Genomic DNA, 27,940 nt, shown 5'->3' on the forward strand with positions numbered 1-27,940 from the left:
AGCCAATTCAAAATAAATAGCAGACTGTGCAGTCTTTGTGCAAAGCCTGTATCTGTTTTTGTGTGGTGGTGAACTCCAGGGAAACCTAGCTCTTGCCTCAGCCCACTCAAGGGAATATTTGCATCTTACTCTACAACAGACTCTTTGAAAGATGGAAAACATATTCCCCTAAGACCTGGGAATGCTAAACAGTTAATAGATTCCCAAGGGTTTTATGTATTACCGGGATACTGACTGCTATCACAGGTCATTAAATATCAAAGTTTATGCTCAGGAAGCCAAAAAATAATCTAAGTTCTCTGTGTCTCACGTGTCTTGGCCAGTACTCCAAGTAAGCGAAAGTTCCTGAAACCATTTGGTATCACACAGGTAAAATGAGAGTCACACAGATCCGAAAGGTTGAAATATTAAACTGTTAGCGGCACGCGGCTCAGTGGTAATAAGTCTCCCACTTGCTTTTCATCTTTGTAGCTTTCTTATAGCATTGGCTTCTTTTCCAAAGTGCTCTGTTACTTTCTCCTTTATTTGGTAAAGGATTGGAGTAGACTGTCCAATTCCTGGGCAGTTTTAATCAGCTGTCTCTTTAGCTATCCTTGAGTACCTCTTTGGTTCCCACTAGACCTTGTTGATTTGTTTTTTCATCGAGGAACTTTGAGCCAAATCAGGCACACAAATTCAGGTTGAGTGACTGTTGCTTCTCAGCACAGTCTACTCAGCAAAAAGTGGGTAAGTTGAGCTGCTCACTCAACTTTCAGTAGTGCTCGTGGTAATTCTAGGAATGTTTACCCTGTGAGTTTTCTTTGATTTGCCAGGGTGGTCACTTTCAAATTCTTGGCTTCCTCCCGCATCTCCATATGTCCTCTGGGGGGGGGGGGGGACTTCAAAATATTTGGCCTAGCAGTGATTCCGTCCCCACTTCTAGGTATGGTTTGGGCAGTCACTTCTGTCCAGACATGGTGGTAGGCCTGGATTGGCCTGCTGGCTCAGGCAATGAGTGGTGGAAGAAATTGTTGGGGAGTAGGGCCTGAAGGCAGGCAGGGTGTGAGACAGAAGTCCTTGGAATGAATTTTTATCCTCTGTGCATCTTTAGCCAGCCCTCTTGTTAATCTGGCTACAAATGGGCTAGATAGCATTGTATAGATTACTCATGTTTGGCCATTTCACTAGTGAATGTAGCAAAGTTGGTGAGGTTAAGGACAATAGAGATCTGTGAAACTGATAATTTAGTGTAGAATAAACAATGTGACTATTTGGCCTGAGCTTCCAGGAAAGATTAACTGTTTCAAATATTCTGTTGCCTTGGTTACACCACATAGCCTGATTGGGGGTTCAGGAAATTTGGTCACTGACACATCAAATAACCAGTCGACTTAATCAAGTGTTCACTTTCTTATTTATTACACTTTTACCTTTAGACATAGAGCTGGTGCTTTGATTGTGTGGGATATAAAAACCGTATACTGAATAGTTTAATCAGCCATCCTAAGACTCAATGTTTTCTTACATTTGTGAAGTTACGAGCAGACTGGTAGAGATTGTATGGTATTGATGGTATGATCATATGGTGTTATGACCAATAGTGTCTAAGCTAAAGTATAAATTTTAGTAATTACACTGCAGTCCAGGGAGCAGATTCTTATTTTGAAGGTAGAAAACAAATATCAACTCAGCTATTGGTGCTCCTACTTAGCCTTTTTTTTTTTTTTACCAAGTCTAAATTTCTTTCTATTCCCAAATATACTTGTACTTGTCCATTTACTTTAATTTTTTAAGTTTATTTATTTATTTATTTATTTATTTTTATTTAAAAAAATTTTTTTTTTCAATGTTTATTTATTTTTGGGATAGAGAGAGACAGAGCATGAACGGGGGAGGGGCAGAGAGAGAGGGAGACACAGAATCGGAAACAGGCTCCAGGCTCTGAGCCATCAGCCCAGAGCCTGACGCGGGGCTCAAACTCACGGACCGCGAGATCGTGACCTGGCTGAAGTCAGATGCTTAACCGACTGCGCCACCCAGGCGCCCCTTAAGTTTATTTATTTTGAGAGAGAGAGGGAACGTGTGCAAGTGCACGTACACGAGTGGAGGAGGGGCAGAGAAAGCGGGAGAGAGACAATCCCAAGCAGGCTTCTTGCTGTCAGTGCACAGAGCCCAATGTGGGGCTCGATCTCATGAACCATGAGATCATGACCGGAACTGAAACCAAGTGTAGGACACTTAACTGACTGAGCCACCCAGGCTCCCGTTGTCCATTTATTTAAAAAAGTTTTTTTTTAATGTTTATTTACTTTGAGAGAGAGAGAGAGAGAGAGACAGAGTGTGAGTGGGTGAGGGGCAGAGAGAGGGAGACCTAGAATCTGAAGCAGCCTCCAGGCTCTGAGCTGTCAGCACAGATCCTGACGTGGGGCTCAAACTCACAAACTGCAATATCATAACCTGAGCCAGAGTCAGACACCCAACTGACTGAGCCATCTAGGCGCCCCTCCATTATTTTAAAAAGTAGTTGTTAATCTAGAGAAAAGAGCATTTTTTTCCTTCTATGTAGAGTGTTAATAGATAGCATGGCAAAATAGTAGTTAATGTGCTTGTGGATATATCTACATATTTAGGTTAAGTATTTTTCGTAATTAGAGAACAGAATATAATAAAAACAATAAAAAATATTTCATTAAGGGGCACCTGGGTGGCTCAGTTGGTTAAGTGTCCAACTTTAGCTCAGGTCATGATCTCATGGTCTATGAGTTTGAGCCCCGCATCAGGCTCTGCACTGGTGGTGATAACCTGCTTGGGATTCTGTCTCTCTCTCTCTCCCTCTCTCTGTCTGTCCCTTCCCCACTTGTGTGCTCTCTCTCTCTCTCTCTCTCTCTCTCTCTAAGGAAAAAAAAAAGATATTTCAATGAAATCCATTAGTCATTTATTGAACATCTTCCATGTTTAAGCCTGTGCCTACAGGACGGTCAAAGGTGTGACACAGCCTCTGCTTCCAAAGAGCTCAGAAAACCTTCCTTTATACAATCAGATTCTAGATTTAGAACAGCCTGGACCCAAACTAAACTAGCAGGCTCTCAGATACTCAGAGAAACTTGTTCCCCAGGTTGTCTCTTTAGACCACAACCCTGTTTCCACAAGAGGGGCTATGCTCAGTCCTAGGATTCCAAATGACAAAATGCTACATTCCACCTCCTTCCCCCACCCAGTACTGCTTGTGTGTCCGTTCATCAGGTTCATAGCCTGGGGACAGTCTCACACTTTAGCAGGTTAGTTATGTGGTCTGAACTGAAGACTCCTGATCCAGAAGAGAGGAGACCTGGGTTCCAGTCCTGGTTCTGTCTCTAGCTTGGTTTGCGACCTCTGGCAGTGAACCCAGTCTTCAAGCCTTCAATGTCTAAAATGCAGAATGTTGGGACACCTGGGTGGCTCAGTAGGTTAAGTGTCCGATTCTTGATTTCAGCTCGGGTCATGATCTCACAGTTTGTGGCTTTGAGCCCTTCATCAGGCTCTGTGCTGACAGTGCAGAGCCTGCTTGGGATTCTGTCTCTCCGTCTCTCTCTCTCTCTTTCCTCTCTCTCTCTGCTCCTCCCCCTCCCCTGCTCCTGCAAGCCCACACACTCTCTCTCTTTCTCTCAAAATAAATAAACTTAAAAAAATGTAGAATGTTGGGGCTTGCAGTGATGATTTCTAAGCTTCCCCACGCTATAACACTTCTTACATTCATTCTCTCTTTTTTTTTAAACTGAGGTTAAAATGAATTTGATGGAGTATTGCTTTCAAAGGCTCTGACGAATGATTGCTTTACCTCTCATTCCAAGAAATGTGTTTTCAACATTGTCTTTCTGTATGAGTCTGGAACTTTTCCTGAGGATATTCTAAATAATCAACTCTCCCATCTTTTACATATTCTGTAAAGTCTCTTAAGCATTGGAACTAACTCCATGTGTCTGTGTCTCTAATACTTTCAGCTATATCTGCATTTTATGGGCCCCTCCTTTAAAAATATAATGACTCTCAGACAAGTTCCATTTTTGTTTTAGGAATAACAGGCATCTGGCTGGCTCCATCCATATAGAGCATGCGGCTCTTGATCTCAGGGTAGTGAGTTCAAGCCCCACGTTGGGCATGGAGCCAACTTAAAAAAATTTTTTTTAAAGGAATAATAGTCAATTGTTCAGAGTTCAGCTCTTTTCACATGGAAAGTTTGGAAAATCCCCATTATAAGTCTGCCCCCTTCGTCCCACCCTTCCACCACCACGACACCCCTGCCCAAGCTAAAACCACTCAGATTCTCTTTCCTGGGAATTTGAATTCTGAGCAGAGACACAGAGAACTGTTTGGAGCAGTCATGGGTTGGTTACTGAGATTCCAATCACTACCCTGGTTCTTGGCCTTTCTGGGGGCTGGTGGTGTAGTTCTCTCTTTGATTCTGTGAGCTATTCTCCAGTCATTTCCAGAATTACTTTTGGCCTAAGTTAGGAAAGAAGAGAGGCAAGGAAGGAAGATAGGCAGGTCCATGATGCTAACTAGAACACGGTATAGTGAAGGACCAGTTTTTCCCGTTTTTGTTTTTAGTTCCCAGTCTGTCACTGACTGACGTGGTCATACTACATATTGCCAGGATGCAGCATTCAGAACACCCAAAAATGATCTATACCATGTTCAGTGAGATGACTCCACTATCCTATATTGATGTTCCAGCAATGTCAGATTGCACTAAAAGGTTCTAACTGCTTACTCAAAGTTTCTGTACCTATGTCATCGAGGACTAGCATTGGTACTGAACTGGAGTTTCTAAGAGACCAGGGAACTTAACCTCTGTCTGAAGCCAGGAGGTGTTGAAATTGCCCATTTCCACATAGGCAAGTGAACTAGGACAGTTGCTGGGTAAAGCCCTACTGTGGGGCCCACTCAGAAGTTCTGCTTTTGACCCTAACTTGTTGGCTGGGATTGCTCCAACCTGATTCCACCCACCCACCCACCCACCCACCCACCCTTCCTCCTCCTTCCATTCACTGTCCCCAGACTTCTTGTATTCTCTGTCAAACAAGAAGTTTGCTACCATGTTTCTACTGAGAGGATAGCAGCCTGCCCCCCACCCCCTCCTTGGCCTGTCTCTGGAAGAATGGACAAAGGTTTTAGCAGTTTAAAAAAGAGTGCCCTGGAGTGCCTGGGTGGCTCAGTCAGTTAAACGTCTGACTTCAACTCAGGTCGTGATTCCACGGTCGGTGGGTTTGAGCCCTGCGTTAGGCTCTGTACTGACAGCTCAGCCCAGAGCTTGCTTCAGCTTCTATGTCTCTCTCTCTCTCTGCCCCTCCCCCACTCACACTCTGTCTCTCAAAAATGAATAAATGTTAAAAAAAAAAAAAATAAATAAAAGAGAGTGCCATATGAAAAGAAAAGAAAAGAAAGCAGGGACTCAGATACGTGTACATCCATTTTCATTGCAGTATTAGTTACAATAGCCAAAAGGTGGAAACAACCCAAATGTCCATTGACAAATGAATGGAAAAAAACAAAATGTCTGCACATTCAGTGGAATATGGTTCACCCGTAAAAAGGCCGGAAATTCTGTCATGTGTTGCAACATGGATGAACCTTGAAAACAGTATGCTAAGTAAGCCAGACACAAAAGGCCAAATATATGATTCACTTACATGAGGTATCTAGCATAGTCAAATTCACAGAGACAGAAAGTAGAATGATGGTTGCCAGAGACTTGGGGGAGAGAGGAATGGGGAGTTAGTGTTTAAGGGGTACAGCGTTTCAGTCTGGAAAGAGCAAAAAATTTTGGAGTTGATGGTAGTGGTGGTGGTGGTGGTTGCATAACAATGTGAATGCACTTAATGCCCCTAAGCTATACACTTGAACATGGTTAAGATGGTAAATTTTATGTTAATTATGTTTTACCATACACACATGGAAATTTGGAAATTACATTTTTGAAAGAGAGAAAGAGGGCCTAGGAGAGAGCTTTCTTAGAGGTAGCTTTGGGTTCTTGACACATATGACGTTGTGAGTGCCCACAGGTGTTGAGACAGCCTTCGGCTGGTTCGCTTCTTGGAACATCAGGGCCAGTGTCTGTCAGTTCATTCAAGCCCTAGTCCAGAGTTGTCGCCAGAAGACACCTAATTAGTTCTGTGATGATCAACAGGCCAGGCCCCTCCTGTAGCCCTCCTTGTCATTCATTCATTCATTCATTCGTTCGTTCGTTCGTTCATTCCACAGGCATCAAGTGCCTGATCTCTACAATGGGAATATAAAATCAGGCCCAGGTAGTGTAACCCCTCTCTGAAGCTGGGAAACAGCTAATTTCAACTGATTTATACGGAGGGAGTATAATAATGAACAAGACCTAGTTCCTGCCAGCACAGTGCTAATTTTCAGCCCTTTCCTCAACTGGGCTCAGTCAGAGTGCTCCCTGTAGGCCACTGAATGCCAAGCAGCCACAGATGAGCATTGTGCTGTGATGCACAGCCTTGAACAAGAATCAGAGGCCTAGGCTCTAGCCTGGCCTTAGCACTGGCTTCTGTTTGACATTAAACAAATCTGTTAATCTGTCTGTGGTCTCTGTGGCCCCTCAGCAACATGGAGATGCCTCACGGGGTTGGGATAAAAGTAAGAACGAGACCAAGAGTGTGAAAGAGCTCTGATACATAACATTAGATGGGTTGGTTGGGGGTGGGGGATGGGGGTGGGGGGAATGAATAGCTGACGCAGGGGTGGGCAAACACACAACTCAGGCCTCTGCCGTTGGTCGGTCTAACCTGTGAGGTTCCTTGACAATGATGTTTTGTGGAAAGGAGGAAAGTAGGGTCCCCACATTCTTTTCTGGGAGAGCAGAGTTACCGTCACCCATGCCCTCTGTGTCCTATTCTTTGCCTCTTTTTCCCCCAAACAGGTTACAACCAACCTCAGCTTGGCTTTAGTAAGTCACCTTCATCAGCCCTCCCAAATCCAGCAGCTGGCAGTCCTTCAGATCAGATAATGTATCTGATGCATTTTCAGGCCTGGTGCAGAAAAGAGAAGGGGCTCAACAAGGTACATAAAAGAGTGTTATTATTATTATTATTATTTTAGGTTTATTTATTTATTTGAGAAAGACAGAGACAGTGCAAATGGGGGAAGGGCAGAGAGAGAGGGAGACAGAGAATCCCAAGCAGGCTCCAAGCTGCCAGCACAGAGCCTGATGCGGGGCTCAAATTCACGAAAACTGTGATATCATGACCTGAGCCGAAACCAAGAGTCAGACGCTTAACCCACTGAGCCTCCTAACTGCCCACGGCCTCAACCTTCTTATCTGTAAAATGGGAATAATTAATACCTACCTCAAAGGATTGTTACGAAGGTGAAATAATGCATTTCAAGTGCTTAGCACACAGACTGGCCTGAACAAATGCATGGATGTTAGCTATTGTGGTTATCCTCTGTTAAATGCACAGGGTGTACTAACCTGTTCAGTGGGTTGAGTGGGTTAAGGCATGGAGGAGGGCTCTGTAAACAGTGTTATTCCCCTCCCAGCTCCCTTTTGGCATTTATGCAGCAATCTTCATAATTAACATCATTATTATCAAATATTCCCACTTCTCCCCTCTTGTCTCATTAGCTGGCTGGATGGGGCTTGCTCTTCTCTTTTTCAAAGCTCTTCTTCCCTCCCAGTCTTTCTTCCAGGCTTTGTTTTTTTCCTTCTGGTTTCTACTTTTTCTTTCTATAACACTTTCTGTGTGCCGGAAGGTCCTCCAAGACCTTTAACTACGGAAACCACCCCTCCCCTCAAGTAGGGATGGGGCCACCTCCACCCATTCAGGAAAGAGATCTTGGGATCTGGGATCTTGGGCCTCTACTGCTCCCCCCTCCCACCTGAAAAGAAGTAGAAGGAAGAGCTCGGTCTTTTGACTAGCTCCTGGGCTGTTGTCCTCACTGTTGGGGCTTCCATAGGCAATATCAGATCTTCAGGTGCGTCGTGGGGATATTTCTGCTGAAACTACTCCATTGTCTTTTTACAGAACTGGGGTTTTCCTATACCTGTTCTGCTTCTCTTGAACTATTTGGGACCCTGACGGCCATTTCCTTATCCCAGAATAGTTTGCAGAGCATTTCGCCTGAGGTTTCTACAAGTCTGGAAAATCATCAAGCAACGTCATCTCATTCACATCCAGTTAGCCTAGCTGTCTAGTGTGGGTCTGTTTGCATAAAGCAAAACTGGCTTGTGCACGCCCTGCCTGTGCACACAGGTGTGAGCGCCAGGACACAGACATGTTGGTCCTCATGTCTCAGTTTGTACTTTTCTTTTTTTTTCTCTCTTTTTAAAAAAAAATTTTTTTTTTTGAACGTTTATTTATTTTGGGGACAGAGAGAGACAGAGCATGAACGGGGGAGGGGCAGAGAGAGAGGGAGACACAGAATCGGAAACAGGCTCCAGGCTCCGAGCCATCAGCCCAGAGCCCGACGCGGGGCTCGAACTCGCGGACCGCGAGATCGTGACCTGGCTGAAGTCGGACGCTTAACCGACTGCGCCACCCAGGCGCCCCCCCTCTCTCTTTTTTAAAAAAATATTTTATTTATTTTTTCCCCAGCCCCTAAAGATTTTATTAAAAAATTTTTTAAGTTTATTTATTTATTTAGAGAGAGAGCAGGGGAGGGGTAGAGAGAAAGAGAATCCAAAGCAGGTTTGTGCTGTCATTGTGGAGCTCAACACCGAGCTCAGTCTCACAAACTGAGATCACGACCTGAGCTGAAATCAAGAATCAGAGGCTTAACCCACTGAGCCACCCAGGTGCTCCTATAGATTTTATTTTTAAGTAATCTCTACACCCATCATAGGGCTGAAACTTACAACCCCAAGATCAAGAGTCACATGCTCCACCAACCAAGCCAGCCAGGTGCCCCTCAGTTTGTACCTCTCTATGTATTGCAGTAGTTAGCAGAGCTCTGAGTATATAACAAGTGCTCAATACATGCCTGGTGATTTGTTTGTTCACTGATTCATTTATTCACTCTTTCCCAGCCTGCTAATTGCTTACTCTTGAGCACTGCGAACTTCTATGAAATGCAAGCTGGTGCAGCTACTCTGGAAAACAGTATGGGGGTTCCTCAAAAAACTAAAAATAGAACTACCCTATGACCCAGCAATTGTACTACTAGGCATTTATCCATGGGATACAGGTGTGCTGTTTCGAAGGAACACATGCACCCCCATGTTTATAGCAGCACTATCAACAATAGCCAAAATATGGAAAGAGCCCAAATATCCATCGATGAATGAATGGATAAAGAAGATGTGGTATATAGACATACAATGGAGTACTACTCGGCAATCAAAAAGAATGAAATCTTGCCATTTGCAACTGCGTGGATGGAACTGGAGGGTATTATGCTAAATGAAATTAGAGCAAGACAAAAATCATATGACTTCACTCATATGAGGACTTTAAGAGACAAAACAGATGACCATAAGGGAAGGGAAACAAAAATAATATAAAAACAGGGAGGGGGACAAAACAGAAGAGACTCATAAATATGGAGAACAAACTGAGGGTTATGGGAGGGGTTGTGGGAGGGGGGATGGGCTAAATGGGTAAGGGGCACTAAGGAAATCATTGTTGCACTATATGCTAATTTAGATGTAAATTTTAAAAAATAAAAAATAAAATTAAAAAAACATAAAGTACAGAATCAGAAAAAAAATTAAAAGTTAAAAAAACAAAAATATAACATCAAAATTTTAAAAAATAAATAAATTGAAAAGAAAGGTTAGAAAGAAAGAAAGAAAGAAAGAAAGAAAGAAAGAAAGAAAAGAAAGAATCCAGGAAGGGAAAGGATTGTCCCACATTTTCCTCCACGTTCAGAAGCTTGTCTGTGTCCTCATCCAGAAAGACTGGAAATGACAAGCCTAGTGGCTTCTGTTGTGATCTGAGGGATCCTAAGACTACCTAAGTGGCCCTTGTGTAGGTACACCAGAGGGTGAAAACACCTCTTGAGTTGGCTTGGGCCAGTCTTAGAAGTCCTGGACCCTGTTACCTCTAGGTTTTCCTGAAACCATCCCATTTCATCAAGGGTCTTCAGTCAAAATTCCTCCTGGACAGAAATGTGTTTGTGGCTGTAATTGTCCTGTCGACACTGACTAGCAAATGGGGGCTTAAATGTTGTGGGGGTTTTTGTTTTTGTTTTGTAATAATGATGATGACGGTATCCTAGAGGTGCCTTGGGACCTGGCCAAACCTTCTGGGGCCTCTACTGATCAAACCCATAGCTTGGGGAACGGAAAGTTACGGGCTGGGCTGTGTACAGACAGACTCTACATTCCCAGAGCAGCAGCAGCATAATAGAAAGGGCATTTGCCCTCTCTATCTCCTCTCCTCATCTACCCCCTTAGAGTTTTATGCTTGAATCTGGATGTTTGAGTGAACAGGAAGTACTGGCAGCAGAGCTGAAATATACAAGTACATATTTGGCACAGCTCTGATGCCTTCTTTTGCCCCCCCACTTTAGGTGGCACCCAACAGGGCAGTAGGTACAGTCCCTTGCATCTTGCTGGCAAGCCTCGACCTGCCAGCAGCCAAAACCATTACAGCAGCTCAGGTGCTAGCTTGGCAGGAAGCTTGGGAGCAGCTGGCTGTTCTGGTTCCTAAGCTCGGCTCTAAGCAGCAGCAGCTTGGCAGTGGGGGTACAGGGCAGTGGGGGAAGAGGCTCATCAGGCCCTACCTGTATCTATCTGCTCACCAAAGAGGAGCTAGGGAGACACTGGGACCCCACCTCTCTCCTCTCCTCATTACCTGCCCCTCCCCAGCCCCACCACACACCTGTGCTGTGAGGGAGACTGAGACAGACTGAGCAAACCACTTGTAATCTTCCTCTGGGCCAACCCCTGCTTGCCGACACAAAGCTGGATTGTTTTTCCTCATGTTGGGAAGGAAGAAGCTCAGAAAACAGGAAGAGGGGAGCAGGCTTATGTACAGATACATCTATGTCCAATTCTCAGCTGTTTGGGGATATTTGGGTCTCCACACTCCCTCTTGCTTTTCTTTGGCTTATATGGAGAGGTGTTAGTGGCCAGGTTAGAAAGAGAAAGGAAATAGTCTGGGGAGTGGGGCTTGGCAGGTGGGGGTGGTGAGGCAGAGATAATTAGGGAGGGGATAGTTTGGTGATTAAATGGGTGTCTGACACCAGATGATAATGATGGTGGTGGAGGTGGCTGGAAATTCTCAAGTGTATTCAATAGAGACTAGTGGAATTAAGGACACAGCCTTTTGTCCTCAGTTCAAATACTGGTCTCTTTCACTACCTCTGACTTTCAGCAAGATTTTTAACCTCTAAGCCTTGTTTTCCTGTAGGCTTGTATTAAATGCAATTTTCTATATTTCACTTAATATAAGTATATATATGTATATATGCCTCCCACACAAATGTTGACTGATAAGGTTACATTAATAAGAAGTTCTCTTGCATCATGGTGTCATGGGCTGGAAAGGAAAGATTAAGCCTCACAGCTCTGTCTCTGCCACTGGAGCTTTGTGTTGGCCTTAGAGACTCCCTCCCAGGTGACAGTCCCTGGTTTCATCCCTGATTGTGCTACTGCAAGTTTCTGGTAGGGTCCAAGCCCTGCTGGCTTCTAGCCATAGCAGCTTTGTTCTGCTGAGGACATGTGACTGGCTCTCAAGTGCACTCCAAGGTCAGAGCTACAGTCTTGCTTTTTTTGTCCTAGGACTCAGTGCTGGTTGCTGGCATTTATGGAACTGTGCCCTGGGTGTCATGACCTCTTATTCCCTTGGCAACCTCTTGTTCTCTGGAGTTCATCACCTTTTCTCTGCACAGACACTGGGCATGTAAGCAAAGTTGCTGCACTCACCCTGGACCTTTGGGCCCTTTACATCTGGTGGAGCCTGTGGGACCAGCCCTCTTGGCTCTTCCTTCAGTCCCACCTTCCCACTGGCCTAGAGGGGGGTCAGTCTTCCCCTCTTAAAAAAGTGTTTTAGGGGCACCTGAGTGGCTCAGTCGGTTAAGCGTCGACTTCGCTCAGGTCATGGTCTCACGGTTTGTGGATTCCAACCCCGCGTCGGGCTCTGTGCTGACAGCTCAGAGCCTGGAGCCTGCTTCGGATTCTGTGTCTCCCTCTCTCTCTACCCTCCTCCACTCACACTCTGTCTCTCTCTCTCAAAAATAAAAAAACAAAAAAAAAGTGTTTTAGTTCAGCAAACATGCTAGCCCTTTTCGGCGGAGCCCTGCCCAAGGCTGGAAATGGAGCTTCAGAAATCCTATTTCCATTAGCCCTGCCTCTTTTAGACATTTACTCTCAGCTCCGCCTTTCCTGTTGACACCTAGCCTACGCTCTCCATCTTAGTAAACAGCATCTCCGGCCTTCTAACTGTCCAGGTCCAAAAGCTTCAAGTCATTCTTGATTCCTCACCTCATATCCAATCCATGAGCAAGGCCTGTCAGCTAGACTTTCGAAATCTATCCAAAATCTGCCTGAGCAGCGAGGGACTTCCTTTCTTCCTGGTGTAAATGTCCCTGTTGACCATATGACATATTGCCAAGAGAGGCCAGAGGTCAGGAGAAATGAATGCAAGTTTCAGATCTGCAACATCGTGATGGGTAGTAAAATAATAGGCTGCAACCTGTTCATTGCTTATTATGTTCCAAGTACTAAGTCCTTAAGGTGGATTATCTTATTCACTGTGTGACCATGGACTGATGACTTCACCTCTGTTTCTGTTGTTTCATCTCTAAAATGGAGAGGACAGCAGTCCATGGGGAGGCTGTGAGGATGCAGTGAAATAACATACGTGACAGTCTTTGAAAAAAGCAGCAAGGGATATATGTATCCCATATTTTTCTCAAAGAGCCAACATGATCATCTTCAGGCCTTTGAAGAGTTCACATTGCATAGAAGAGGGATGTTGGCAAAATTCCAGCTGATGGTGAATTTGATAGCCCAGCTTTGTGAGGGCAGAATGTGAGGCCCATGGTGGTGCTTTATCTGTCACCTGAGATCGGGGTGTCTGTCTCCTGGCACAAATGTGACACCTGCTGCAGGGGAAACAGGCCCTGGCAGCTGGCACTCTGGGAGGAGAGGTCTGGCCAGGAGCAGGAGGAGTTCACTTATCAGAAGGCAAGTGACAAGTGTCAATAGTTAAATCAGCACATTCTTTAGATCCAAGTTCCCCCCCAGGGGGCAAATCAATGCCTGGGTATCCACTAGCAGGGTTAATACAGAGGCAAAGGCACGGGAAAAGGGATTGCCAAATGGCCAGCACACAGCCCAATGCCTGCTATGCCCTTGGTGGATATTAATGGAGGGAAGGATGGGCAGTGGGCGGGGAACAGAAGGTAATACCCAGGAAACAGATGCAGTATTATCCGTTGTTCCACTGCCACTGAGTTCCTGCTGGCCCACAGCCTGCTTGCTTCTCTTACAAAATTGTCCAGGGCCTTGAACTTGTATCTGACTTCCCGGTCCCAAACCCCAAACTCATTGAGGAAGGAATGCGTGTTGAGTACTTACAGTGTGTCAGATTACTTGCTCAAGCAGTCAGTCACCATTTATAAGCAGTAGATAGACAATTGGGTCTGACCCTGAAGACTTGCTTCTCTTTCTCCTATACTCTGAGGTCAGCAAAGGGAATTTTCTATTCCTGAGCTTACTAAAGCTTGGGCTGTTGACTGCCCCATCTCTAAGTATCTCAAAGCCATCCCAACACCTGTGACCAGGGGCAGGGCCTGGTTGGCTTTAACCTTACTGATTCATCCCCTTTCCCACAGTTGATTTGTCCTTGCTCACTGAGAGAACCACCTCTTACCTTCTTTTACAGAGACATAGAGCCAGACACTAAAGGTGATAAAGGCAGATTTTATTCAGTACATCACGATATAGGAAAGAGACCTCAGGAGAGAACTGAACTCAATTCCCAATACAGCAAAGGCAGTGGGGGGTTTATAGCCAGCATGCAGAGTGAGGGCGGCAGGAGATGGAAAATTACTAAGGGGGAGACATCAGGGTAGGGGGGTTCTTGCTAAAGGCAGGCTGAGAACTTATATATCAGGGATCGGAGATGAGGAATTGATCAGTTATCAAGGATAATCAGATATCAAAGGTGGGGGAACTTCCGATAAAAAGACTTAATGGGATTCTTGGGGCTCCTGGGTGGCTCAGTCGGTTAAGCGTCTGACTCGATTTCGGCTCAGGTCATGATCTCACGGTCATGAGAGTGAGCCCCAAGTTCAGCTCTGAGCTGGGCATGGAGCCTGCTTGGGATTCTCTCTTTCTCTCTGCCCCTCCCCTGCTCTTGTGTACCCTCTCTTTCTCTCTCTCTCAAAAACAACAACAAAAGACTTCACAGGATTCTTCCTAAACACTGGACTGGGCCAGCAAGGACAGGGCCCAAGGAAGAGGCCTACTCAAAAGGAGGGCTCAGAGGAGCCTGTCCAAAATTTGGTCAAGGAATCTTCATTGCTTCCCAGCAAATGCCAGGACAGGGCATTCTGAAGACCCACAATGATAGTTCACTGATTTCAGGTTAAGTTGTCTCACCTTTGGTGTGACTTCCAAGAGTCAGAGAATTTTTCTGGAACTGAAAACTAGTCTGAGAAAGGATGTGCATTTGAGACATACTGTAACTCACATCACTAGGGGAAGTACTGTTTTTATTAGTATTTCCTCACAACTTTGTCCAGAGGTAGATGGCTTTTCATTCTAAGAACAAAGTCAAGGAAGAGATGACCCAATCATTCAAAGGCAGAAGCAAGGACTGCCCACCCCTCCCCACAGTGTGACTCACTCCCCACCCAGGCACTGAAGCTCCCCAGCCACCAGCCAGCCACTCCTTGGGCTTGGCAAGGGATCGGGCTCTTAGATTAGTTGTGTCTGAGTTGGGATTAACAGATGAACAAACAGCTCTCTCCTGAGCTCATCCAGAAATCTAGGGTGTAGGTCTGGGAGCATTCTTTCTCTTCCTCCCTCTCATAGCCTCACCTCACTTCACTGGCCCCAGAATCCTGCTTCCTCAGAACATCCCCCTGCACTGAACTAGTCTGACCTGTTCCTGACTGCCAGCTAGCCAACCATGGAAACAGGAGAGACCTTGATGGCAGAGGGATAAACCTGCAGAAGTCCCCATAAACATAACATGAGCAGAGGTTTAACGTCTGTGCAGAAACCCCGAGACACAGATCCCCAGCTGAGGCCTCTGTCCCTGGGACTCTTTCAATGTCTGTGCCAAAAATGCCCACAGGAGAAAATGCTGGCTTTTGAGACAGGGAGGCTCTGTGTTCTGATCCTGGCTTTGAAACAACTAATTCTGGGGGCCTCCCAGGTAGCTCAGTCGGTTAAGCGTCTGACTTTAGTTAAGGTCATGTCATGATCTCATGGTTTTGTGGGTTTGAGCCCCGCATTAGGCTCTGCACTGACAGTACAAAGTCTGCTTGGGATTCTCTCTCTCTCTCTCTCTCTCTCTCTCTCTCTCTCTCTCTCTGCCGGTTCCTAACTCTCGGTGTCTGTCTTCTTCAAAATTAACTAATTAAAAACAAAAACTAACTCTGTGACTTTAAGCTCTGAGCTGCTCTTCCCCATCTGTAAAATGGAGGTAATCAGACCTGGCATATCTCACAAGATCCCAAAGGGCCACACCAAACATAACTATAAGAAAAGCATCCCCCCACCCACCGCAATCTCCCTGCTAGAGTCAATTACATAAACACTTATGCAAAATGTTGATGTCCACCTTCTGCCGGCGCCACATTCATAGACTCTGCTCTTTTCTCTCTGTCTGGTTTGCTGTATCTCTACTGGTGCTCACATAGGGGTTCCTATGACACTTCTGCTTTGGGCCAGCTATTGGCTCCCAGTGGTCAGGGACCGTGAGTCTAACTTCTTTTGTGCAGCACCCACTGCAGTGTCTGGGAGCATCTTGATAGAGCTGTTAGAGAGAGAGTAGTAGCCCACTGGGAATCTGAACGCTTGAGTTCCAGGCTTAGCCTTGTTGCTATTTGGTGAGTGAGCCTAGAGAAGTCATTTGACCAGCTGGGGTCCCATTTTCCTCATCTGAAATGATGACCAGATGATCTTGAAAGCCTCTGCTAGCTCTTAATAGTCTATGATTTGGGTTCATGGCCAGCAGTGATTTGGTTTCACATATTCAGAGTCTGATAGTCATGCTCAAGTGGTCTCTGTATCACATGGGGAGGCTCTGACCCCCCCAGTGCTGATCCATTGAACCCTGATTCTTCTACACCCTCTCCCTCAGCACAGCTCTTTGCTCCTTGACTCCTTGCTTGCACCCCCAAAAGTGTCCTGTTCCCCCTCATTCTCACCCAGTTTGGCTTTTAGCCTTCCCAGATGTGTGTTAGCCAACCCGTTGCAGATTCTTCGGGGTGTAGACATCAGCTTCCAGATAAACACAGGAGCAGTGAGGCCTCTAATCTTCTCTCTCCAGCATTTTATAAATTTGTTTGACATGTACCAAGTCCTGGCCCACCCTTTCCTGCCTTCCCACCTCTGGTTCCATCTAGCAGCTCATTGATAATGATGGGCCAGGGGGAGGGCCTCCCCACCAACTAGACAGCACTGCTGTCTCCCTGGGCTTAGAGGAAAGAAAGGGACTGAGCTAGAAAGGGAACCCATGCAGGAGCAAGCTTATTTCCACTACCTTTCACAACCATTTTCCCACAGCGGCCTTTGGGAGAAATCGGCCTCAAGAGGCAACTGGGTAAGAGGCAACCTGTAGCGCTGGACAAACTGCATGGACAAATGGACAGTGTTCCATTTTCACCTGGCCTGGCTCCTTCTCTGATTATGGAAGACAGCAAATTTTAATGCAATAGGAGCTCATTTCCTCTCCCTCTGCCCTACTGACCTTGGCCAAGGTTGTAACTATCTCCTGACCCCTGACCCCCATCCCCTGCCGCAGCCTCCACTTCATGCCCACCACATGAAGAGGTGTGAGGACCAGCAGAAGGGAAGAAGCTTACCTCTTTTATTCCCCCAAGTCTTACATACCTATGAGGTCTTCAAGTTATGTTGACCTTGCTTCTCTCTTCTTTCCCTTCCATAGGATACGGCAGCTGGAGAGAACTGGCCAAGGCTCTGGCCAACAGGAACATTCCAGCTGTGGATCCAAATCTCCAGTTTTATCATCCCCAGAGGCTGGGCTTCAAGGTATGTGGTGGGGCAGCCCATTTTCCCCGCTAGTACATTAACATGAGTTCTCAGCTGTCCCTGCCCTTATAGCCTTAAGGGAAACCTCCACTTTTTGGTGATAAGAGGCCAAGGAGAGGAGTTCCTGGAATTGTAGTCTCACATCACAGGATCGTGTTAGCTGGGTGGGTAGAGATGTCCATCCTACCCTCCTCAGAGCCTTCCTCTCCCGGCTCAAGATACCCAGAATTGAACTGCTCCAGGCATGTGGCCTTTGTCTCCAATAGTGGCAGAGGGCTTAAGGCAGAACCAGCATGTCCTGCCACTCACTGGCATGAGGACTAGGCTGGGGCCTTAGTGACGGTCCCAGACACTCACTGCTAAGAGTCAGAGATGGTGAGGTAGACATATACAGCTGCAAATGGCCAGGGGACAGATGTGTAATGGAGTATTTTTTCTATAGTGTTTCTCAGGGCAGTAATCCTTAGGGAGGCAGGAGTAGCTCTGGGTGGAATTAGGGAAACTGGGGTCTAATTCAGTCTGGAATTCTAAGGTTAGACCTCTGAGCCTAGAAAAGACATGGATCTCCAAGGCTGGACCAGTACCAGACTGAAACCGTGCACCTGCACAGTGGGTAGGGAAGGTCTGGGTTACCCCCAACAGACTTCTACTTGTTAGGACAAATGAGTGACAGACCTGGGCAGAGTCCTGGGGGTGTGGAGAGGAAGACAGAAGTAAGTTCCTGCCCTCAAGAGACTGATCTAGTTAGAAATTTTTTATTCCATATGGGAAGACAGAACATTCAAGAAAATAAAAGAACCTTAGGAGACCAAAGAAGTCTATTTCTGAGAGATATAGTGTGAATAATAAATGGGAGTGTCCCTTATGTTGATAAGCTTCCTAGGAACAGAGACTGTGTCTCCTGGACCTCTGTTTCCCCCTACGCACTTTCAAGGGGCCCCAAATCCCGTTCTTGCCCTACTATTCCCACCAAATTCATTCTTCACTCTTCTGCCAGGACCAAGACTCTGAGCGAGGTGGGAGCGCTAACAGCAGCTACCTGAAGTGGAATAAGCCCGTCCCCTGGCTCTCAGAGGTAAGGGACTCTTTACTGTTCCTGCTCTTGGAGATGGTCAAAAAGTAGTTTTCAATAGGTAATTCCAGCAGAGACCATAGAAAATTTTCTTCTAGTGCTTATTATGAACAATTTTCCTCTAATTTGGACAAAAAAGGAGGAGGAAGCTCCAGTCTCTTTAGTGTTCTTCCTTTAGAGAAGAACATTTGCTTTGAGCCTACTACGTGCTGGTTTTTGCATATCATCGCACATCAGCTTTATAACCCTGTAAGTAGTATCACTATCCTCACTTTACAGGTGAGAAAAACAAGCCTCAGGAAAGCTACATGGCTTTCACACCCACATCAGTCTTAAAGATAGGCTCTCAAACTGTCTTTCTTAGACTAGTAAGTCCTATTAGATATTCCAGGAAGGAAGGAGTCCATTGTTATAAATAAGGCTCAAAAACTATATGCTACATCCACTTCTTGGAAATCACATTAGCACATGAAAGGTTCTGAGAAGTTCCCAGTGATCTGTTTAACTTGGTTTAGCTCTGCAGGTACCAAACTTATTTGTCTCCTGACTTGTTTTTTCCCATGAAGCATGTCTTAATATTCTATGAAACTAGTGTTCTAAGGATCATACTCTAGAAAACTCTGCTTCAGAAAACTTTTTTTTTATTGAGAGAGAGAGAGAGAAAGCACGAGAGGGAGAGGGGCAGAGAGAGAATCTTAAGGAGGTAGGGTTCAATCTCAACACTGAGATCATGAGCTGAGCTGAATCCAAGAGTTGGACGCTTAACCAACGGAGGCACCCAGGTGCCCCTAGAAAACTTCTAGGAAGCAGTTAAATGTGTAAATGAGTTGTCAGGATAACTTACACTTATATAGGATCTGACAGGGTTGGTTTTTTTCTTTTTTTGTAAATAAACTGAGGCTCAGTGAAGTTAATTAACATGCTCAAGACTACCTTAAGAAAATGCTTATGCCAAGACTCCATGGTAACATGGTGCTTTGGGGCTTCGTATTTTGCAACTTGCCCATAACCCAGTACCTTTTAGTCCTGAGACCCACGGACATGGGTTACTTTTCTTGGCTGGGTGGTATTGGCCAGCCCATTGTCTTTATCCATACCTATCACAGATTGATCTCTTCAGTCTGGGTGATTTTATTTACAATCCACCTATTTGCTGTGGGGCAGGAGTGAAGGAGGCAGTATCATGCTAAATGTGATGTTAGGTTTTCCATGCCGTGAAATCACCTCTGTTTAAAGCCCTGAGAGAGGATGGATTACAAAACTGGCACACCTATACTGGGTGACGTCATCAGGTGATTATGCCCTGCCCCACTTGGAGATAGTACTTTGAAAAGAGAGGCCCTTAAAGAGCATTGATCCAATGATCCAGCCTTCAATCCTTTGAGGACAGTTAGGATCATTTTTCTTAATGAACCAATTATTTTTTTTTAATTTTTTAAAAGTGTTTATTTATTTTTTGAGAGAGAGAGAAAGAGAGAGCACGAGTGGGAGAGGAGCAGAGAGAGAAGGAGACACAGAAACTGAAGCAGACTCCAGGCTCTGAGCTGTCAGCACAGAGCCTGACACGGGGCTCAAACTCACGAAACATGAGACCATGACCTGAGCCAAAGTTGGACACTTAACTGACTGAGCCACTCAGGCACCCCAATGAACCAATTATTTTGAAAGATTATGACTATATAACATTCTGCATTTTGTTTTACATGTTTGTTTGTTTGTTTGTTTATTTGAGAGAGACAGAGCAGGCAAGTGGGGGGAGGGACAGAGAGAGAGAACCCCAAGCAGGCTCCATGCTGTCAGTGCAGAGCCTGACTCGGGTTTGATCCCACAAACCATGAGACCATGACCTGAGCCAAAATCAAGAGTCAGAGGCTTAACCAACTGAGCCACCCAAGCACCCCAACATAGATTCTGCATATTTTTTAATTTTCTTTTTTTTTTAAGCTTTCTTTCTTTTTTTTTTATTTATTTTGAGAGCGACAAAAAAGCAGGGAGGGGTAGAGAGAGAGGTAGAGAGAACCCCAAGCAGGCTCCTTGCTGCCAACACAGCTCAACACAGGCTTGAACCCATGAAGCCATGAGATCATGATCTGCACTGAAACCAAGAGTTAGACACTTAACCAAGTGAGCCATCCAGGTGCCCCACATTCTGCATTTATGAATTATTAATGTCCCCAGTTTTTTTGGCCAATCAAGGATGGAGATATACATATATATGTGTATATATATATATGTATATATATATATACACATATATATGTGTATATATATATACACATATATATGTGAAATTAAAACAGTGAACAAATAGTAAATAGTGATGAAAATAGGATTAACTTTTTATTTAATTTTTAAAATTTATTTATTCTTATTTTATTTTATTTTATTTTTTTAATTTTTTTTTCAACGTTTTTTATTTATTTTTGGGACAGAGAGAGACAGAGCATGAACGGGGGAGGGGCAGAGAGAGAGGGAGGGAGACACAGAATTGGAAACAGGCTCCAGGCTCCGAGCCATCAGCCCAGAGCCTGACGCGGGGCTGGAACTCCCGGACCGCGAGATCGTGACCTGGCTGAAGTCGGACGCTTAACCGACTGCGCCACCCAGGCGCCCCATATTCTTATTTTAAAGAGAGATTGAGCATGAGCAGGAAAGAGGGGCACAGAGAGAGACAGTGAATCTCAAGCAGGCTCCACACTCAGTGCAGAGCCTGATGTGGGGCTTGATCCCATGACCCTGGGACCATGACCGGAGCCAAAATCAAAAGCTAGATGCCCAACTGACTAAGCCACCCAGGTGCCCCTAGGATTAACTTTTTAAAGAAACAGTTGATCTTTTACTAAGTGTATGGCCTTTTGGTGGTAAATGCCAGAGGTCCATGGACTTTTTTTTTTTTTTTTAATATTAAAAGTAGCTTTACCAAAACAAAAAATTACCTTGCAAAATCCTCATTACAGTTTTCATGAATTTTCAGGGAATCACTGATCCAATCATCTTATTTTACCAACGAGGAAAACAAGGCCTTTGTTAAAAGGTTAAACAACTAGGACGCCTGGGTAGCTCAGTTAGTTAAGTATCCAACTCTTGATTTACAGTTAGGCCATGATCTTACGGTTCATGGGTTCGAGCCCCACTTTGGGCTCTGTGCTGGCAGTGTGGAGCCTGCTGGGGATTCTCTCTCTCCCTCTCTCTCTGCCCCTCCCCCGCTCACACTCACATGTGTGCTTGTGTGTTCTCTCTCTCTGTCAAAATAAATAAACTTTAAAAAGAATCCTCAAAAAAAAAAAAAGGGTTAAGTAACTGGGGCACCTGGGTAAATCAGTTGCTTAAGCCATCCAACTCTTGATTTCTGCTCAGGGCATGATCTCACAGTTGTGGGATCGAGCCCCACATCAGGTTCCATGCTGAGCTTGGAGCATGCTTAATATTCCCTCTCACTCTCCTTCTGCCCCTACCCCCAGCTCACACTTGCTCTTGCTTTCTCTCAAAAAAAGAAAAGGTTCAACAACTAACATCTGCAGTTAGTCACACAGCTGCACGGTGGTTCCAGCTCTTTTCCAGTTCACCACAGGGACTTCTTTGTTACCATCTCCTTTCCTGTCACCTGCCTTTTGACATACGGTTTCAGCAGGAAATGCTCAGGTTAATGATAATATATGTCATAGCTGTCATGAGCTGTCAGGTTGTACTATTATCCGCCTTTTGCAAGTAATGACTCAGAGAGGGGTTAACTCACTCACTCACTCAACGTGGCATCGCTAGGACACAGCCCTGCTCGGAAGGTGAGCAAGGACAGAGTGTAACAAGGCTGACGGTGGTCTCTTTGTCTCCCCACCCCAGTCTTTAGCTAGCAGCACAGGGTCTCTGAGGCCAGAAGTCACTTTTGAAAGCAAAGCAGCCTTAGACATTCTATTTGGTGTGTGTCAGAGAGAACGTCAGAGTGGCCGGTGTGGGGCTGGGCTTCACGGGGTAACTGCCCTCAAAAACTTATTCATGTCAACCTGAATCCTAAGACTAGTTAACAAACCCCGCTAATGAACAAACCTCAATGCCAATTTATTCATTTACATCAGTAGATGGTTCCATTGATCAAAACACTGTCTGATACTTAAGATGCTCCATCTGGTAAACCAAAATAGTTACAAGAAAGAAATTTGGTGAATACAAAATAAGATCAAAGGAAGTCAGTGTTTTTCCTGGGGTCATGCCATGCTGGCTTTGGTGAGGTGGTGTCTCTTGAGGAGAGGGCAGAGACCCAGAATCCTCTTCTCAGGCTTACTTTTTTTGTTTTTGTAAGTTTTATTGACATACAAATTAAATACCATGTAATTCACCCATTTGAAGTGTGTAATTCAATAGATTTTAGTATATTCATAGAGCGCATCACTATGCATCGTCCATCACTATCAATTTAGAGCATTTTCATTACCACAGAAAGAAACTCCATACCCGTTAACCATCACCCCTCACCACCCTCACCCCATCCAGAACTAGGTGAACAAGAATTTACTTTCTGTCTCTCTACGTTTGCCTGTTCTGGACATTTCATATACATGGAATCATGTGATGTGACCATTTATGTCTGGCTTCTTTTACTTGGCGTGACATTTTCAAGCTCATCTGTGCTGTAGCATGTATCAGTACTTCATTTCTTTTTATTGCTGAATATTATTGCATTGTGTCTGTATCACATTTTATTTCTCCATTTCGAGTGTACATCCATGATCAGCTCCTGCCTCGCCTGGCGGTAGAGGTGACCACTCCTGCCTTCGTGCCATGTGCCTCTGACACCTCTGTAATAGCCCCTGACACAGGTGACACCATTTGTTAACACATCTCTCTCCTTGGAGGACCACATCTCTTTTCATCTCTAACTGCTGCAAAGCAGCCATTCACTGCTTACAGAATAAATGAGGGAGCATATGGTTCTGGGCTTAGCTTCTCCAAGCAGTTGTTCATTCAAATAGTTAAGATGTTCTGGGAACACTCAGGAGGGAAGCTATTAACTCTGCCTCAAAAAGTCAGAGAAGGATGAGCCAGAGTTTGCCAGGTGGGGGAGATAGGAAAAGGCCTTCCAACCAGGAAATAGTATTTGTAAAGACATGGAGAGGTGAAGGGGCATGGCAGAGACGGGGAGTTGGGTGTGGGTGGAAGTAGGTGTGTGACAGGGAGTGGCATGAGGTGAGGCTGGGAAGATAGGTCAGTGGGAAAGATCTCGCATGCCAGGGTGAGGTTCTGTTCTGGAGCCTTTTGGGAACCTTCTGAGGTTTGAAGCACTGGAGTGACATGATCGGATCTGTGCTCTGAAAGACACAGTCATGCAGGCAGTGTGCAGAATCAGAGGGAGAGAAGCTTCCATCCCATTAGGAGGCTCTGCTGCAGGCCTGGCAAGCCCAGTGAGGCCTGGCAGAGGCAGTGTTGTGGGAACGGAAGACAGCAGACGTGTCTGTGGGAGGGCCCAGCAGGCTGGCCTTACCCTCCTGCATCCATACCCCCAGACGCCCTCCCCGCTTCCACAGGGCTAATTGCTGTGTGTTTGGGGGGAGTCAGTTTACCTCGTGTGGCCTCAATATTCTCACCTCTAAAACAAGAAGGTTCCAACAAATATTTTCTTCAACTGCTTCTAACTGGAAGTTCTGAATCCGTCATTAGCTGTGGACACACTGTGGTGATCGAGGGTAACCAGTGTCCTTCCCTGGGCCTAAGCCCCTGCTGGAGAGTGGAGAGAGTGGGCAAAGGGCAGTGCTGATGAGCTGGAGTCCCTCATCCCTGCCAGATACAAAGTCTCCAAAACTCGGAGAGACACAAATCCTGGTGGGGTTGCCAGGCTGGGCCTGGGGAGAAAGATGGTGCCCACTGGTCCCTCAGAGGCCCCCACCTACAGCCTGAGAGTGGGTGAAGCAGGGCTTGAGGGCTGCCTTCATGCCGAGTGAGGGCCTAGACCTCAGGGAGAGGTCCAGTCCTCTTCCTACACCCCCACCTGCCCCACCTTCCATTGCCTGCAGCATCCCAGGCTACTTTGCTGTACTGCAAGCCAAGGCCCTGGGGGAGGGTGGCGGTGGCCAGCCCAAATCCTTCCTTTTTCCCTCCTTCCCCTGCCCAATCCTCCTGTGGCCTCTGGCCCCTGGCTGAGCACAACAGATTACTCTGGTGGCATGCCCTCCCTCTGCAGTTTGCTGTGGGTCTGAGCACGCTGCCCTGAAAGTCTCCCAGGGAGGGGCCGAGAGGAGGTCATTGGTAGGAGACAACTGAGTCTTGTAAACTGGACTTAAGGAATTTCCCCAGAAGTAGCACAATGTCCTCATTCTTTCCTTCCAAGAAGCCTTAACCCGCCCCCCACCTACCCAGCCCACATTCTCTCTCCCACCCATCCCAGCCCCCCACTCCTATTCCCCGGAGTGATGGCTGCTTCCCAAGGCCCTGCACTCCTGGCTTTGACCAGGCCAGTGTGCCCGGGAAGGGCCAGGCTGCTGACCGGACAGGGAGCTCTCTTGGGTCCCTTCTGGGTCTGGCTGTGGAGTAGCGTTTCCTCAGAGCCCGCACCTCAGATCTTTGGCATTGGCATGCAGGAGTTCTCTCCCCACCATCCCTCCCTCCAGATCGCTTGCCGAAGACCATGTGCCACTTCCTTTTATCTGGCTTCCAGTCTGGGTGTCCCTTCCTCCTCTGTTTTCCTAAGGGCAGCTCAGATTTTGATATCTGATGGGCCACAGTGGGGAGGGAAGGGCAGGGCCTGTTTGTGTAGAGTAATTGAGGCCCCACCTCCCACAACCTGGAGATTAAGTTCTGGGGGAGGGGGAGGAGAAAATTGCTGAGATGGGGTAATCTGAAACTCTTTGTCAGGATAAATTGGGACATGATCCCCATGCTTCCCCTCCCCACTCAAACTCCCAGCCCTTCTTCCACCCACTCAGAGCACTGGCTCTAAGGCCCTCTCTTCTGAAGGGGGCCCTCTGCTGCTGGCCTCCAGGCCCAATCTCTACCCCTCCACCGATGCCACTGCCAAGGAGGAGAGAGCATACATCCTCTGCTCCTACCTTTCCAGGGCTGCCCAGGTCCGGGCACCCGGGTAGTTATGCCAGGAGAGGCTGGGCAGGGCGAGAGGCTTCCAGCTCCTGAGGGAGCAGTTGGAGGCAGAGGCGTCCTGCCGGATGGGGCCCCCAAAGACCTCCTGCAGCGTTTTCCCAGCTGCTTCTCCACAAGGGGAGCCAGAAGCGTGGAGACTACTGGGTAGATAAGGTTTCACCGGCAGACAGCTGTGGAGCTTACTATTAGGCAGAAGGGAAAGGGGAGGGGAGGAGAGCAAGTCTTTAGCTGAAACCCCAGGTTGGCGCCTCCTTCCAGTTCTTTCTGTCATCTATGCCTTTCTGTCATGGCTATTACTCCCCCTTGCCTGGGGAATGCAAACCAGCCCCCTTCCTGCATGGAAAGAGCTGGGACTCTGTGTGTGTGTGTGTGTGTGTGTGTGTGTGTGGCCACAAGCATGGCCAGAAAAACAGACCCAGGCCTCAGGGCTAGGCAATGGGGATGGAGGTTCGAGAAAGAAGCTGCAGGGTCGAGGATGGGATGGAACTGAAATGGACCGTGACCTTCAGTAGTGAGAGGAAAACAGGCTGGGGCTGTGGTGGCTAGTGCCTCCTCAAGCTGCAGAGCCGGACGGGTTTGGGGGTGCTCACACTCACCCGCTTGCTTCTCTGCCCCATACAGTTCCAGGGCCGCGCCAACCTGCATGTGTTTGAAGACTGGTGTGGCAGTTCTATTCAGCAGCTCAGGAGGAACCTTCACTTCCCACTGTACCCCCATGTGAGTGTTTGCTGGATGTGCCTCTTTTCCCTCCCTCCACACCCTTCTCCTCTCCCCTCCCTCTGCCCCGCTTCTGTCTCTCATCTCCCCCTATCTTCTGTCTCCATCTTTCCTGGCTTCTTTTCTGGTTCACTTTCTTTCCTTTATATCTTGGGTCCTCTTTTCTCCTGTCCAGTTATTACCCTTGCTCTCATCCCACGGATTCCTTTGATTTCTCTCTGCCATCTTCTGCATCTTTTCAGCTTTAGGCTCTCGTTATGGCTGTGATGTGGTTTAGCCAGAGCTACCGCATACAGTTGGGCTGGTTGTGCACTGTACAAGGTCACATGCTCAAAGAAGCAAGTAGGAGTGGAAATCTTGCCTATACTCTACTCACCAAGTCACACTCCAGTACCTCCTGTCTCCTTCCCTTCTGGTCTTCCCACCAGCCCTGAGTGGCCCGATTTCTTCAGTTTCCTCTTCTCTCGTCTAAGTAACAGTTCCCCCCCCCCCCCGCCCCTTTCTTGGTATAGATTCGCACAACCCTGAGGAAGCTGGCTGTGTCCCCCAAATGGACCAACTATGGCCTTCGCATCTTTGGCTACCTGCACCCCTTCACCGATGGTGAGGCCAGCCCCAAAGTCCCCTCCTCCTGCTCCCTGCCCCAGGTTCTTTATGGTACCCAGAGAACATAAGTCTGTAGCTGAGAAGTAAGTCCACACTAGGCTGCCTGGACCCTGTTAGTCTATCACTGGGGAGAGGGGGGGAATTTAGTCCCCATGAGGTATCATCCAGTTGCCACTTGTCTCCCTAATTTGTAGAGTCTAGAATAGCTTGTCTCTCCCTGTGAGTCTTCTCCATCCTCATGGGGTGTCCTAGGATGAGGAACCCCCACTTCAAGTCCCCTGAAGAGAATGTAATCGCTAAGACATAAAATAGGCTTTCAGGCCTTTATGCCAATGCCCTTCTTGCTCTCATCTGGAACTCTCTCCCCCACTGCCCAGGGAAGATCCAGTTTGCCATTGCTGCAGATGACAACGCAGAGTTCTGGCTCAGCCGTGATGACCAGGTGTCAGGCCTTCAGCTGCTGGCCAGTGTGGGCAAGGTAGGGTCAGCCCAGCCCCAGAGCTCTCCCATTGGGCCCAGGAGCCAGGTCATGGAAGAGACACCTGCCTGCATCAGGAAACCCTCATTACCATTAGTCTTTCTGGTGTGACAGCCAGGGAAGAAGGTGTGGGAAGGAAGCCTCTTCCCTCTCACCGCTGCCCCATTTTACAAAGGGATAAACTGAGGTGTAAACTGGGGAGGAGTAAGGAGTTAGTCTGGGGCCGCAGAAAGTCCTCAGGAAGGTTCATCTCTCGGCAGGGACTAGGCTACCCCCTGCTGGGTTCCAGCATCCTTAGCATGGTGACAAGGAGGCACACCTGGGGCCTGATTGCTCTGGACCCTCTAGGAAGGGTGGAGGTGCTTTTGCCCGTGTCATCTGTCACTTCCCTTACCTCTCCTGTTTTCTCTCCCCTCGCCCCCCTTCTTTCCTCTCCTGTCTACTTTCTCCCCATTCCTTCCTTGTCTCTTCACTCACTGCCTCCCTTTCTTCATATTTTTTGTCTTCTTCCTTCCTTCTCTTTCCACTCTCCCCACACCTCTAGACTGGAAAAGAGTGGACTGCCCCTGGAGAGTTTGGGAAATTTCGGAGTCAAATTTCCAAGCCAGTGAGGTGAGTAGGGAGTCTCATGACGTTCCTGTGAGCAGGAGAAAAAAAACCCAGCCTACCTCAAGCGCTGAGGCCAAATCAGAGTCAAGGAGCCCAGTCACCCCCTCCCACTATCCAGCCTTCCTTATTCCAGAGTTCAGTGTGCCCAGGCACTCCTGCATTCTGATAGATGAAGTCTTTGACTGAGAAGCCATTTGGTCCATCCTTCCTCATTTTACAGATGGGGAAA

The 27,940-nt window shown here is 46.8% G+C and overlaps 1 protein-coding gene across 2 annotated transcripts in view; it reads left to right on the top strand.

The window, feature by feature from the left end:
- B4GALNT3 (beta-1,4-N-acetyl-galactosaminyltransferase 3) overlaps positions 1–27,940 on the top strand; it is a 140,820-nt gene that overhangs the window by 57,776 nt on the left and 55,104 nt on the right. For both annotated transcript variants that reach the window (XM_040462943.1, XM_040462944.1), the window contains exons 2-7: positions 17,040–17,143; positions 18,141–18,218; positions 25,923–26,018; positions 26,531–26,621; positions 27,002–27,102; positions 27,647–27,714. In XM_040462943.1, coding sequence (XP_040318877.1) covers positions 17,040–17,143; positions 18,141–18,218; positions 25,923–26,018; positions 26,531–26,621; positions 27,002–27,102; positions 27,647–27,714 — 538 coding nt within the window. The remainder of the gene's footprint in view (positions 1–17,039; positions 17,144–18,140; positions 18,219–25,922; positions 26,019–26,530; positions 26,622–27,001; positions 27,103–27,646; positions 27,715–27,940) is intronic.

The sequence above is a fragment of the Herpailurus yagouaroundi genome, unplaced genomic scaffold, assembly GCF_014898765.1.
Source record: "Herpailurus yagouaroundi ecotype Mexico unplaced genomic scaffold, PumYag 355, whole genome shotgun sequence".
NCBI lineage: Eukaryota > Metazoa > Chordata > Mammalia > Carnivora > Felidae > Herpailurus > Herpailurus yagouaroundi.